The sequence below is a fragment of the Chiloscyllium plagiosum genome, unplaced genomic scaffold (assembly GCF_037043375.1).
Source record: "Chiloscyllium plagiosum isolate Xiang-an unplaced genomic scaffold, Cpla_swu_hap1 HiC_scaffold_10, whole genome shotgun sequence".
Classification (NCBI taxonomy): Eukaryota; Metazoa; Chordata; class Chondrichthyes; order Orectolobiformes; family Hemiscylliidae; genus Chiloscyllium; species Chiloscyllium plagiosum.
In genome coordinates this window covers 117,983,774-117,999,242 of record NW_028270148.1, presented here as the reverse complement: position 1 = coordinate 117,999,242, position 15,469 = coordinate 117,983,774, and the positions used below count along the sequence as shown (strand labels likewise).

The 15,469-nt window shown below is 42.5% G+C and overlaps 1 protein-coding gene across 5 annotated transcripts in view; it reads left to right on the top strand.

The window, feature by feature from the left end:
• The window catches only part of ehbp1 (EH domain binding protein 1), a 390,401-nt gene that overhangs the window by 215,238 nt on the left and 159,694 nt on the right, over positions 1–15,469 (top strand). For all 5 annotated transcript variants that reach the window (XM_087991708.1, XM_087991709.1, XM_087991711.1 and 2 more), the window contains 2 exons: positions 5,399–6,307; positions 6,431–6,472. In XM_087991708.1, coding sequence (XP_087847834.1) covers positions 5,399–6,307; positions 6,431–6,472 — 951 coding nt within the window. The remainder of the gene's footprint in view (positions 1–5,398; positions 6,308–6,430; positions 6,473–15,469) is intronic.

The window sequence follows — 15,469 nt, the reverse complement described above, 5'->3', positions numbered from 1 at the left end:
TGATGACACGATGTCCAACTTTCAATCATCAATCTGCATTTTTAGTGAAACTTTAGGGGAAGATCCAACTCCATTTCGAATTCCAAAACCTTCTCACTGATTCCGTGCTGTTCCTTAGTTATTGTCTCAGATTGAACAAGATCACTTATACATTTTGCGTCTTATTCAGTCACGAGGCAACCTTCTGAACCCATGAGGTCTCCATCACAAAGTTCACATTTGTTAAGCCATTTGTCTCAACTGTTATCTCAGGTCAGTTTCTGAACACTTAGTCGGGTCTTTGCCATTTTCAATCTTGACTATTCCAATAGACATTTGACCGTGCTACTGCTCCACCCATTATAAAATTCATTCAAAATTCTGCCTTATTCAATGGCTCATCAAGTCCCGTTGTCTTATCATCGCTGTCCATACTGAATCATACATGCTCCTGGTCCCTTGTCCGAAGTGAAAAGTTTTCATCCTAATCATTTTTCATGGCCTCAACTTCACTATGTTTGTAACTGTATCTCACCAAAATTTTCATATTTTTATCTTGGGCCTTGATAAACCATGACTCTTGTCTCCAATTGCTTAACCATTGCCAGTCAAGCCTTCAGCTATCAAGGAGCCACCTTCTGGGATTTCACCCCTAGAGGCTTTGCCTCTCCACATTTACACCTGTCCTTAAATTCTTCTCCAATCAGTCTTTTGAAGATTCTTTCTCCACTAATTATTTACTTTTTAAAATAAATGAAGTATACATTATTCAATGTTAATAGATGCTACATAAATGCAAGTTAGTTTTCCATATCTACCAGTCTCTCTCAATATCCATTTGCAGTCTTTCTAATCAATGTTGCTTTCCCCATTTTGAACAGTTTTTTATTATTACCCACACATTTATGCGTGAACATCATTGTAGTTCAAACTATTTAACTGGGAAGGGTGTGCCAATAATCAAGCTCTACTTTCACAAGCTGTTACAAATGTGTAAATAACTAATTTAAATCACCATGATGATCAATTTGCCTGCTGTTCAGCACAAAAACAATTCAAGTCAGATTTCATCATTAACATGAAAAAACACTGTTCATTGAAAACATCCTTATTCTTTAGAAATCCTTTTTTTCTCTACTATTTGTTAATGTACGATTTGCGATTTAATCTTAACCACAAACACGTACTCATTTACAAATAGGAGAGGCAGAAGCCAGACAGTTTGATACAGATATTATCAGTTGAAAAACATAGACAGAGAACAAAATGCTGAAGATCAAAACAATGGAGATCACATCAGCAAGTTGTTTATTTTTCACTATTCTTTTGAGTTTAGCAATGATGTCAACTTGTTGTCTGTGGTGTGATGATCATTATTCAGTTGATTGCTGATCACGTAGACCATACCTTTTCTTCTATTGGAATTCTTTCTTTTAAGTTTCTTGGTTTTTCGGTCTTTCATACATGTGGAGAGAAGGGATAGGGGTGTTTTATGTTTGCTGTCTCTGCATTGTTCTGGCTGCACAGCTCCCATCATTCTGGAATAAATTTTAGCTTGACCAATCTGAAGGCGATCACCAGGCGGTTCTTCCTTATCTCAGAATTGCTGGTGGTGCTCTAACTCAGTTATGTAACAATCTCACTGCTCCAACAGTGACATCATCTTGTTTAGCGAAAACTTTTCACCATTTAATTTTCAACATTACAAAATCCTCCTAATATTTTAGCTAGAAAGCTGTGTCAAACTTCCATTTATGTTTGTATCCACAAAAGAAAAATATGTGGTCCCTTACACTATAAACTGAATCAAAATGGTCGTAAAATGATCGCATTGTGTTATCGTTAAGTTGTGTTCATGGCTATACGGTAATGTAATCTAATAGTATGCAAACCCTAATATTTTAATTCTTCCTGAGAAACTTGGACAGAGGAGAATATTCTTCGAAATAGAAGGAATTATGCTGTTGTAAGTCAGGTGTAATTTTCTCAAAAGTGATATATTTAGCCTTGCAAGTAACATTTCCTTCTTAATACCTACTTTGTAATTCTAGAAAATTAGAATTTATGTTATCACTTTTTTTTTTATACAGTATATGTCTGGGTGTACCTGATTGTGGAGTTTATTGTGGCTCGCCTAATCCAGAGGGGTTCCAGTATCCAGATGGGGTGGGTGGGGGGGGAGGTGGTGTTTAGGGGGAGGATTTGCTAAAGCTCTTAGGGGACAGGGGGTTTAAACGAATGCAACAGGGGGATGGGAACCTGAATTGTAGTTCCAGCATACTGGAGGTTGAGGGTAGTGAGGTCAGGGATAGCTTTACAAGGACTCAAGAGGGCACCGGCAATCAAGATGTTGGTTTGAATGTGTGCACTTCAATGCCAGAGCATCCGGAATAAGGTGGGTGAACTTGCAGCATGGGTTGGTACCTGGGACTTCGATGTTGTGGCTATTTCAAAGACATGGCTAGAGGAGGGACAGGAATGGTTGTTGCAGATTCCAGGATTTAGATGTTTCAGCAAAAACAGATGATGATAAAAGAGGGGGATCGTGGCATTGTTAATCAAGGGTAGTATTACAGCAGCTGAGAGAATGTTTGAGGACTCATCCACTGAGATAGTTTGGGGTGAGGTTAGAAACAGAAAAGGGGAGGTCACCCTGTTGGGAGTTTGTTCCAGGGATGTAGAGGAAAGGATAGCAAAGATGATTCTCAATAGGAGCGAGAGTAACAGGGTAGTTGTTATATCGGACTTTAATATCCCCAATATTGACTGGGAATACCATAGTTCAAGTAGTTTAGATGGGTGCGGGAGGGTTTTCTGATACAGGATGTAGACAGACCAACAAGGGGTGATGCTATATTGGATTTGGTACTGGGGAATGAACTTGGCCAGGTATTAGATTTGGAGGTGGGTGAGCACTTTGGCAATAGTGATCATAATTTGATTATGGGCAGGGAAAGAGGTATAACTGGGGGAAAGCAATTATGATGCGATTAGGCAAGATTTAGGATGCATTGGATGGGGAAGAAATGTGGAGCTCTTTCAAGGAACAGATACTGCAGGTCCTTGATAAGTATATACCTATCAGGCAGGGAGGTAGTTGTTGAGAGAAGAACCCATGGTTTACTAAAGAAGTTGGAGCTCTTGTCAAGGGGAAGAAGAAGGATGAGGCGTGAAGGCTCAGATAGGGGACTTGAGTGTTGTAAGTTAGCCAGAAAAGATCTAAAGAGGGGGCTAAGAAGATCCAGGAGGGGACATGAGAAGTTGTTGGTGGATAGGATCAAGGAAAGCCCTAAGGCCTTCTGTAGGTTTATCAGGAATAAAAGAATGACTAGAGTAAGATTAGGTCCAATCAAAGATAACAGTGGAAAGTTGTGTGTGGAATCTAAGGACATAGTGGTAATGCTTAGTGAATACTTTTCATCAGTATTCACATTGGAAAAAGGCAATGTTAGTGAGAATACAGAGATACAGTCTACAAGATTAGATGGGATTGAGGTTGACAAAGAGGAGGTTTTAGCAGTTTTGGAAGATCTGAAAATAGATAAGACCCTGGGCCAGATGGGATTTATCCTCGGATTCTCTGGGAAGCCAGGGAAGAGATTGCAGAGCCTTTGGCTTTGATCTTTATGTCATCATTGTCGACAGGAGTATGCCAGAAGACTGGAGGATAGCAAATGTTCTTCCCTTGTTTAAGAAGGGGAGTCGGGACACTCCTGGTAATTATAGGCCAGTGGGCCTTACTTTGGTTGTGGATAAGGCATTGGACAATGTTATAAGAGATAGGATTTATAATCATCTGGAAAGGAATAATTTGATTAGGGATAGTCAACACGGTTTTGTGAAGGGTAGGTGGCGCCTCACTAACCCTAGTGAATTCTTCAAAAAGGTGACAAAACAGGTGGATGAAAGTAAGGTGGTTGATGTGGTGTACACGGACTTCAGTAAAGCATTTGATAAGATTCCACACGGTAGGCTAATGCACAAAATCAGGAGTTTCGGGATGGAGGGTGATTTAATGGTTTGGATCAGAAATTGGCTAGCTGAAAGAAGACAGAGGGTGGTGGTTGATGGGAAATGTTCATCCTGGAGCTCAGTTACCAGTGGTGTGCCACAAGGATCTGTTTTGGGACCACAGCTGTTTGTCGTTTTTGTAAATGATCAAGATATGGGTGTAGAAGGATGGGTTAGTAAATTTGCAAATGACGCTAAGGTAGGCAGAGTTGTGGACAGTGCCGAAGGATGTTGTGGGTTAGAGGGACGTAGATAAGATGCAGAGCTGGGCTGAGAAGTGGCAAATGGAGTTTAATGCGGAAAAGTGTGAGGTAGTTCACTTTGTAAGAAATAACAGGAATGCAGAGTACTGGGCTAATGGTAAATTTCTTGGTAGTGTAGATGAACGGAGAGATCTCGGTGTCCAGGTGCATAAATCCCTGAAAGTTGCCACCCAGATTAATAGGAAGGCTTATGGTGTGTTGGCATTTATTGGTAAGGGGATTTCGGAGCCACGAGGTCATGCTTCAGCTGTACAAGACACTGGTAAGGCCGCATCTGGAGTTTTGTGTGCAGTTCTGGTCACCACATTATAGGAAGGAAGTGGAAGCTTTGGAAAGGGTGCAGAGGAGATTTACTAGGATGTTGCCTGGTATGGAAGGAAGGTCTTACGAGGAAAGGCTGAGGGAACTGAGGCTGTTTTCGTTGGAGAGGAGAAGGTTGAGAGGTGACTTAATTGATATGTATCAAATAATCAGAGGGTTAGATAGTGTGGACAGTGAGAGCTTTTGCCTTGAATGGTGAAGCTAACACAAGGGGACATAGCTTTAAATTAAGGGGTGATAGATTTAGGACAGGTATTAGGGATAGTTTCTTTACTCAGAGTAGTCGGGGTGTGGAATGTCCTGTCTGCAACAGTAGTAGACTCACTGACGTTAAGTGCATTTAAATGGTCATTGGATATACATATGGATAATAATAGAACGGCGTAGGTTAGAAGGGAATCAGATTATTTTCACAGGTTGGCGCAACATTGAGGGCCGAAGGGCCTGTACTGCACTGTTATGTTCTATGTTCAACTAGATGCAAAGAAATGAGATCTTAGGTTTATAGTTACTCTAATCTAGCTTGTCTCTATGTGCATCTCTTTTAGAATACCTAAGACACTTAATATAAATTCAATGCAAGTTCACAAATGAATCATTTAATTTTAAGTTTCAGAATTCACATTGAAAATTGAATAAGAATCAGTTAAAGAAACTAGAGGCTACAAATACTTAGAGTTTATTTGAAAAAAAACTTTGTCTGTGACAATAACTGTTACGGCTGCATATCTTTCTCCCAAGAACCATATTTATTATAAATGTGTTAACCATCTGAAGTTATTGAGTCTAAATGCTGTAATATTTGTTGTTGTTTTTTGTCATAGGCTTATGATGGCTTTGCAAGCTTGGGAATATCACGATTATTGGAGCCAGCAGATATGGTTTTATTGGCTATTCCAGATAAACTGTCTGTTATGACCTATCTTTATCAGATAAGGGCACATTTCAGTGGTGAAGAATTGAATGTGGTCCAGATCGAAGAAAACAGCAGTAAAAGCAAATATAAAGTTGGTAACTTTGAAACTGACACAAACAGCTCCATTGATCAGGAGCAATTTTATGCAGAGATAAATGATGTTAAACATGAGGCAGCAGCACAACAACCAAGCAGTGGATTATTTGATGCTTCATCTCAGGAAGATTGTACATTCCTCAGTGATGATGTTGGTGAGTCAAAAAGTGAGCAACAGACTCCTGATGACCTTCCGAATATAAGTGCAACAATGCCTTTCTCACAAAGGACTAAAAATGATTCGAACTCTCAAAAGCATTATCCTGTCAAACAGAATACTGCTAAAGGTTCTTTGCTGGAGGATACCAGTGAAAGTGAAAGTACAGAGTCTACACCACTACAAGGACAAATACCACCATTAAACAATAGAAAACTGCTGAAAGTAGACATTTTAGAATTTACTGACTCTTCAGATATTAGTAATAAAAAAGAATGTAAATCACCAACACTTGAGCATGAAGATTATTCAGGGAACACTAGCAGCAGCTCTGGACATGAGATGTTTCAGTATTCAGACTCTGTTGAGAACAGAAGATCAGAGCTGAGTTCTTCTGTTCGAAAAGCCACCCCATCTCCAACCCATAAATTAGGGTTCTCTTATAATCGAGATGCAGATCTGATCAAGAAGAAACATGCAACATTACGCTGCTCTGAAGTGGATTCATCAGAAAGTGTCAGTCCAAGTTCGAACCATTCGGGCCAACAGAGCAAAAGCGTTGAAGTAAGGATCTTATTTACATTGTGCATTTCACAGGAAATAATCAATGCACTCAACATTTGATTCACTAATTAAATTATGAAAATAGTTTATTAATTTACTCCTCTTGTTTTATTTGGGGTTTAGCTTAACTCTTCCCAACAAGAGAGAGAAATCACTGAAGAAAAGGTGAGTGAATAACTATTTATGTCAATACTAATTAGTGGGTTGGCTCAGTATTTGTACTAAACTCCGTTGTGAAACTGAGGCTCATTTTGAATGCTTAAATTTGAAATAGACTCGAGGGCAGCCCTCTGGTCCTCAATGTGGGTATATTCTTTCCGCTTTACAACCTCAGTCAGGTATCTGAAAAATCTCAGTTGTAAAAAATCTGAGCCTGTGCAAAATAAGTAATCTTGAAAGGATCTAATCCTTAAAGCCCCAAATTGAATTATATTTGGTGTGTGGCTGAGGCTTGAGGAGGGAGGGAGAGAATCCTCAGCACATAAAATATCTGCATTCATCTTGAGCCGCATTTACTAATTCTAGTGTGACACAAAAAGCATTCCTTTGGTCCAAGGTTGTAGCTGTTGCTCACCAAAATTATATCCTCTGATGAGGAACTGTCTGATGCAGCTGACGTAAAGGATAGTTGATAGTTTTCCAAAACATACTTCCAGAGGCGGAGTGAGAATGACTTGATATCAAGCCACATTCGACCAAGTGAGGTATCAAGGAGCCCTAGCAAAACTGGAACCAGTGGCTATCAGGGGAAGACTCTCTGCTGGTTGGAGTCAAATCTGGCACATACGAAGATGGTTGTGCTTATTGTAGGTCAGATATCTCAGCTAAGGACAAGGAAAGGATGGTGTGTCTGAGTGAGATGCTCTTCAGAGGGTCACTATGGACTTGAACGGCCGAATGGTCTGCTTCCATACTGTAGGGATTCTATGATTCTATGTTCAGTGGCTCTTAGTTCATCCTGGTTGGACCAGTCAACACTGGATGGCTTTTGGGCCGTTTTTATTAAAATTACTTACCCTGTTATAAAGGTAAAAATCATACAACACTAGGTTATAGTCCAACAGATTTATTTGGAAGCACTAGCTTTCAGAGCACTGCTCCTTCATTAGGGGCTGTCTGCTACCTGATGAAGGAGCAGCGCTCCGAAAGCTAGTGCTTCCAAATAAACCTGTTGGACTATAACCTGGTGTTGTGTGATTTTTGACTTTGTCTATCCCAATCTAACATTGGCACCTCCACATCAAGGCTATTATAAAGGGACAGTGAAATGAGAATTTTAAAAGATATATTCATTCATGGGAATCACTGGCTGAGCCAGCATTTATTACCGTCCCTAAATGCCCTTGAGAAAGTGATGGTGAACTGCTGCAATCCATGTGCTAATAGTAGACCTACAATGCCCTTAGGGAAGGGATGGCAATATATTTTCAAGTTAGAATGGTGAGTGGTTTGGAGAGGAGCTTGAAGTTGATTGTGTTCCCTCGTATCTGCAGTCTATGTCATTAGCTAACTGACCTATAGTTTTCCTACTTTCCGTTTTCTGCCTCTCTCCTTTTCTGAACAGAGGAGCTATATTTCTGCGTTCCAGTCTGATGGAACACTTCCACAAAGTGGTACGAAGGAACTTCGGAAAATTTAACATCAATGCATCTGTTACGTCATTTGCAACCTCTTAAGATTCTAGGAAGAAGACCATCAGGACCTGGGAATTTGTCTGCTGACATTTAAGAGACATTGATCGTTGTCATGAGGTTTAGGCTCACTGTAGTAAAGGACAAGGAACAGTCCAGAGTAAAAAATGTTATAGGAACAGGAAAATGGCATTCAGCCCATCAAGACTTTCCCATTATTCAAACCTCCACAACCTTCTCTGGTAGAGAATTCCAAAATTACGTAATTGTATGAGTGAAAACAATTCTTCTCATCTTAGACTTAAATGGCATCTCCTTTGTTTTTAAATTGTTTACCCTGGTTCTAGACTCTGCATCCAGGGAGAGCAACTTACTTGCATCTACACAATCTCTCTAAGTATTTTTCAAGTTTCAACGACATCTAGAGAATGCAGAGCCACTTTGTCCAATCTGGGAAGGAGCTGGCGAATCTACTTTTTACATCATCATGATGACAAATTCCCCTCTTGGCTGATGCTGTCATTGCATTGATCATCAGCTAGAGTTTCCCCTTGCCATTATTGTTGAAGGATTTCATCTCTGTCTTAAATCAGTGCTTTGAGTGCCTTGATGGTCATTTAGCACAGTTTACTTCTTTCTGTAGCATTTCCTTGGAGATGTGACTACTTTCTTTTCCTGCACAGTGCCCAAGCCAGTGAAACCTTTACATGATTGACGCCAGCATGTTTGGAATATTTGTCCTGGAAGGACTTCTTCATCCATAAACTAGTCTTTCCATCTGATACCAAGTATGCATCACAGACACCAGAGATGAAAGTTATTGGCCTTTTTTCTTGTTTATGAATAAGTTTGCCAGATTTCACTGCTATTGTGATGAGGATACAGGCTGTGCTGATAAGTATCCTTGTTCTAAGGATCACTTTGTCAATTTTCCATGCCCATTGTAGAGTTGTGACTTTTTTTTCAAATGCATTTTGTGAGCTTCTCATGAAGAGACAGATTGTCTGTCCGATTGTCTGAGGTAGAAGAATTAACTGATTGTTTCCAAAGGTAATACGTTGAGTCTGATCACAGGCAAAATAGAACACACTATCCTATAACTACAGTTTTCTTGACTTTTAGCTTGATAGGTTGAGAGGTTTCCTGACTAATTGTATGCAAAGATGCACTCCTTCCGTGATGACGGGGAAACATAGGTCAGTAGGACAGAGGAAAAGGTAGCAAACAGAGTAGGAGCTATAACACCACCTGGTTTCACCTTACTGTTCATCTTCAGAAGTGGAGTCGAAAAGTGTGGTGCTGGAAAAGCACAGCCGATTAGGCAGCATCCGTGGAGCAGGAGTGTCGATGTTTCGGGCATAAACCCTTCAGGAATGTAGGGAGGGGGAATGTGAGATAAATAGGAGGGTGGGGGTGAGGTGGCTGGAAAGGCAATAGGTACAGGCAGGTGGGGGGTGATGGTAATAAATTAGTGGGGAGGTTGGAGCTGATGAGTGGGAAGGAAGATGGACAGGTCAAGAGAGCAGTGCCGAGTTGGAGAGTTGGATCTGGGATGAGGTGGTGGGAGGGGAAATTTGGAAACTGGTGAAGTCAGTGTTGATGCCATGTGGTTGAAGGGTCCTGAGGCGGAAAGTGAGGCGTTCTTCCTCAGGTTCGGTGACTTGAACTTGACAGTGGAGGAGGCCCAGGACTTGCATGTCCTTGGTGAAGTGGGAAGGGCAGGTTGAAATGGTTGGCCACAGGCTGGTGAGGTTGTTTTGTGTGTCCCAGAGATGTTCCCTGAAATGCTCTGTGGGTTTTTCCAGTGCCACACTTTTTGACTCTGACTCTCCAGCATCTGCAGTCCTCTCTTTCTCCCATCTTCAGAAGTGGAACCATTGTCAACAGGGTCCTCCACTTGATACAATCCATCGCCCTCACCCCCCCTCTTCCATCCTGCAACAGCGACAAGAGTTCCCCTTGTCCTTACCTACCATCCCACCAGCATCACAATAGACAATATAGACAATAAACAATAGGTGCAGAAGTAGGCCATTCTGCCCTTTGAGCCTGCACCACCATTCAATATGATCATGGCTGATCATCCTTAATCAGTGTCCTGTTCCTGCCTTATCTCCATAACCCTTGATTCCACTATCCTTGAGAGCTCTATCCAACTTTTTCTTAAATGAATCCAGAGAGTGGGCCTCCACTGCCCTCTGGGGCAGAGCATTCCACACAGCCATCACTCTCTGGGTGAAGAAGTTTCTCCTCATCTCTGTCCTAAATGGTCTACCCCATATTTTTAAGCTGTGTCCTCTGGTTCGGCACTCACCCATCAGCGGAAACATGTTTCCTGCCTCCAGAGTGTCCAATCCTTTAATAATCTTATATGTCTCAATCAGATCCCCTCTCAGACTTCTAAACTTAAGGCTATACAAGCCCAGTCGCTCCAGTCTTTCAGCGTAAGGTAGTCCCGCCATTCCAGGAATTGACCTCGTGAACCTACGCTGCAATCCCTCAATAGCCAGAATGTCTTTCCTCAAATTTGGAGACCAGAATTGCACACAATACTCCAGGTGTGGTCTCACCAGGGCTCTGTACAGCTGCAGAGAACCTCTTTGCTTCTATACTCAATCCCTCTTGTTATGAAGGCCAGCATGCTATTAGCCTTCTTCACTACCTGCTGTACCTGCATGCTTACCTTCATTGACTGGTGTACAAGAACACCCAGATCTCTTTGTACTGCCCCTTTACCTAAATTAATTCCATTTAGGTAGTAATCTGCCTTCCTGTTCTTGCCACCAAAGTTGATAACCATACATTTATCCACATTAAACTGCATCTGCCATGAATCTGACCACTCACCTAACCTGTCCAGGTCACCCTGTAATCTCCTAACATCCTCCTCACATTTCACCCTGCCACCCAGCTTAGTATCATCAGCAAATTTGCTAATGTTATTACTAATACCATATTCTATATCATTAATATATATTGTAAAAAGCTGTGGTCCCAGCACTGATCCCTGCGGTATCCCACTGGTCACTGCCTGCCATTCCGAAATGGATCCGTTTATCACTATTCTTTGTTTCCTGTCAGCCAACCAACTTTCAATCCAAGTTAGTACTTTGCCCCCAATACCATGCGCCCTACTTTTGCTCACTAAACTCTTTTGTGGAACTTTATCAAAAGCTTTCTGAAAATCCAGGTACACTACATCTACTGGATCTCCCTCGTCCATCTTCAGAGTTACATCCTCAAAAAATTCCAGAAGATTAGTCAAGCATGATTTCCCCTTCATAAATCCATGCTGACTCTGACCTATCCTGTTACTACTATCCAGATGTGTCGTAATTTCATCCTTTATAATAGACTCCAGCATCTTTCCCACCACTGAGGTCAGACTAACTGGTCTATAATTTCCTGCTTTCTCTCTCCCACCTTTCTTAAAAAGTGGTACAACATTAGCCACCCTCCAATCCGCAGGAACTGATCCCGAATCTATCGAACTCTGGAAAATAATCACCAACGCATCCACGATTTCTAGAGCCATCTCCTTCAGTACCCTGGGATGTAGACCATCAGGCCCTGGGGACTTATCAACCTTCAGACCGAACAGTCTCTCCAACACCAATTCCTGGCAAATATAAATTCCCTTAAGTTCAGGTCCTTCAGCCACTGTTACCTCAGGGAGATTGCTTGTGTCTTCCCCAGTGAACACAGATCTGAAGTACCAATTCAATTCTTCTGCCATTTCTTTGTTCCCCATAATATATTCCCCTGTTTCTGTCTTCAAGGGCCCAATTTTACTCTTAACCATTTTTTTGCCTTTCACGTACCTAAAAAAGCTTTTACTATCCTCCTTTATATTTTTGGCCAGTTTACCTTTGCACATCATTTTTTCTCTTCACCATCCAGAAGATCATCAACCGCCATTTCTGCCACTGCCAGCGAAATGCCACCACCAGACATGTATTCCCTTCCCCTTCCGTGTTCGCCTTCCATGTGGATCATTCCCTCCAGGACACTGGTCCACTCTTCCTTCACTGACTACACCACAACACAAACTGCCCACCCAATCCCAACCCCCCACAGCACCTTCCCTTGCAACCCCTGAAGTTGTTACACCTGCCCATTTACCTCCTCCCTCCTCAGTATCCAAGGCCCCAAACATTTTTTTAGATTAAGTTAGATTAGATTCCTTACAGTGTGGAAACAGGCCCTTCAGCCCAACCAGTCCACACCGACCCTCCGAAGAGTAACCCACCCAGACCCATTTCCCTCTGACAAATGCACCTAGCACTATGGGCACTTTAGCATGGCCAATTCACCTGACCTGCACAGCTTTGGACTGTGGGAGGAAACCCACGCAGACACGGGAAGAATGCGCAAACTCCACACAGACAGTCACCCGAGGTTGGAATCGAACATGGGACCCTGGTGCTGTGAGGCAGCAGTGCTAACCACTGAGCCACCGTGCAGGTGAGGCAGAACTTTACCTTCAGTTCTCACAATCTAGTCTACTGCATTTGCTGCTCACAGTGTGGTCTCCTCTATTTTGGGGAAACGAAGTGTAGACTGGGTGACCACTTCACAAAATGCACGGTGGCTCAGTGGTCAGCACTGCTGCCTCACAGCACCAGGGTCCCAGGTTCGAGTCCACCCTTGGGTGACTGTGTGGAGTTTGCACATTCTCCCCGTGTTTGCGTGGGTTTCCTCTGTGTGCTCTGGTTTCCTCCCTCAGTCCAAAAATGTGCAGGTCAGGTGAATTGGCCATGCTAAAGTGCCCATAGTGCTAGGTGCATTTGTCAGAGGGAAATGGGTCTGGGTGGGTTACTCTTCGGAGGGTCGGTGTGGACCTTGTTGGGCCGAAGGGCCTGTTTCCACACTGTAGGGAATCTAATCTAAAAAAAATCTAAGTTCTGCCTTCAAAAAAAGATTCTGAGTTTCCAGTTGCTTGCCACCTTAACACACTACGCTGTTCCCTGGCCAACATCTCTGTCTCACGCTTGCTGCAGTGCTCCAGTGAAGCTCAGCACAAGCTGGAAGAACAACACCTCATTTTCTGCGCGGGAACCCTATAGCCTTCAGGACTCAATATCAAGTTCAATAATTTTAGGGCCTGAACTCCCCCATGTCCTAGCCCCCTAGCCCATACCAGGCCTTGTTAACACATAGTCTACCATTACATACTACCTATTGTTAACCATTAACAGTCTCCATTAACAGCTATTCAGCCTTCCAGCCAGATCTTAAACCTCCCCCCTCCCCCTTTCTTCTGCATATAAACCAACATTTTCCTAGCTGTCATCAATTCTGAGGAAGGGTCACTGGACCCGAAATGTTAACTTTGATTTCTCTTTATAGATGCAGCTAGATGTGCTGAGCTTTTCCAGCAACTTCTGTTTTTGAAACTGAATGGTATGGTGCATATATTGGCATGAAAGGTCACATGAGATTGCAGAGCTTTGAAGGACAACCTGCCGGCTTGGAAATATTCAATTTTTCCATTCTCTTTGTTTCCGAAGGTTAATCAATATTCGTACTGTTATATTACCCCCAGCCCAACTCACTGTGTTTTTACTTTGTGCATAAACCTTTTGTATAGCACTGTTTTAATGTGTCTTTGCAGTGACTGTCAGGCCAACAAGCCTGTAGCTAATTCCCTGTTTTTGTTGTCCCTGCCTTCTTTAAATACAGTCGACACTCCCTGTTTGTAGGGAGTGCATTCCTGAAGAATGGTGAATTTTGTAAATAGTGAACATGGCACTCTAGATCTGTGAAATACATGATGCAGGAATTAAGATTTTTCTTACTATTTCTTTAAAACCATGTATAGAAATATACATTTACAGTTAGTGAAAAGATATACAGTGAGTATTGTGCAGATACACAACTTCAGGCCGACGAGGAGAGAGGCCATTCTAGACTTGGTGCTCGGAAACGAGCCGGGGCAGGTCTCAGATCTTGTGGTGGGAGAGCATTTTGGAGATAGTAACCACAACTGCCTCACATATCTATGGAGAAGGAGAGGAATAGGCAAAATGGGAGGATATTTAATTGGGGAAGAGGAAACTATGACGCGATTAGAGATGAGTTAGGAAGCATGGATTGGGAGTAATTGTTCCATAGTAAAGGCACTATAGACATGTGGAGATTGTTTAAGGAACAGTTGTTGCAAGTGATGAATAAATATGTCCCTCGGAGACAGGCAAGAAGGGGTAAGATAAAGGAACCTTGGATGACGAGAGCAGTGGAGCTTCTTGTCAAAAGGAAAAAGGTAGCTTACATAAGGTGGAGAAAGCTAGGGTCAAGCTCAGCTCTAGAGGATTACAGGCAGACGAGGAAGGACCAAAAATGGTCTGAGGAGAGCCAGGAGGGGCCACGAGAAAGGCTTGGCAGAACGGATTAGGGAGAACACAAAGGCATTTTACACTTATGTGAGGAATAAAAGAATGGTCAAAGAAAGAGTAGGGCCGATCTGGGATAGCATAGGGAATTTGTGTGTGGAGTCTGAGGAGGTAAGGGAAGCCCTAAATGAGATTTTTGCTTCTGTCTTTACGAAAGAAACGAACTTTGTAGTGAATGAAACCTTTGAAGAGCAGGTGTGCACGCTGGAATGAATAGAGATAGGGGAAGCTGATGTGCTGAAAATTTTGTTAAACATTAAGATTGACAAGTCGCCAGGCCTGATCCAGATTTGTCCTCGGCTGCTTTGGGAAACGAGAAATGCAATTGCTTCACCACTTGCGAAGATCTTTGCATACTTGCTCTCCACTGGAGGTAATTTCTCTCTTCAAGAAAGGAAATAGGGAAATCCCCGGCAATTACAGACCAGTAAGTTTCACGTCTGTCGTCTGCAAGGTATTAGAAAGGATTCTGAGGGATAGGATTTATGACCATCTGGAAGAGCATGGCTTGATTAAATGCAGTTAACACGGCGTTGTGAGGGGCAGGTCATGCCTCACAAACCTTATCGAGTTCTTTGAGGGTGTGACTAGAAAAGTTGATGAGGGTCGAGCTGTGGATGTGGTGTATTTGGACTTCAGCAAGGCATTTGATAAGGTTCCCCATGACAGGCTCATTCAGAAGGTCAGGAGGAATGGGATACAGGGGAACTTAGCTGTCTGGATACAGAATTGGCTGGCCAACAGAAGACAGCGAGTGGTAGTAGAAGGAAAATATTCTGCCTGGAAGTCTGTGGTTAGTGGTGTTCCACAGGGCTCTGTCCTTGGGGCTCTACTGTTTGTAATTTTTATTAATGACTTGGATGAGGGGATTGAAGGATGGGTCAGCAAGTTTGCAGATGACACAAAGATTGGAGGTGTCATTGACAGTATAGAGGGCTGTTATAGGCTGCAGTGGGACATTGACTGGATGCAGAGATGGGCTGAGCGGTGGCAGATGGAGTTCAACCTGGATAAATGCGAGGTGATGCATTTTGGAAGGTCGAATTTGAAAGCTGATTACAGGATTAAGGATAGGATTCTTGGCAATGTGGAGGAACAGAGGGATCTTGGTGTGCAGGTACATAGATCCCTTAAAATGG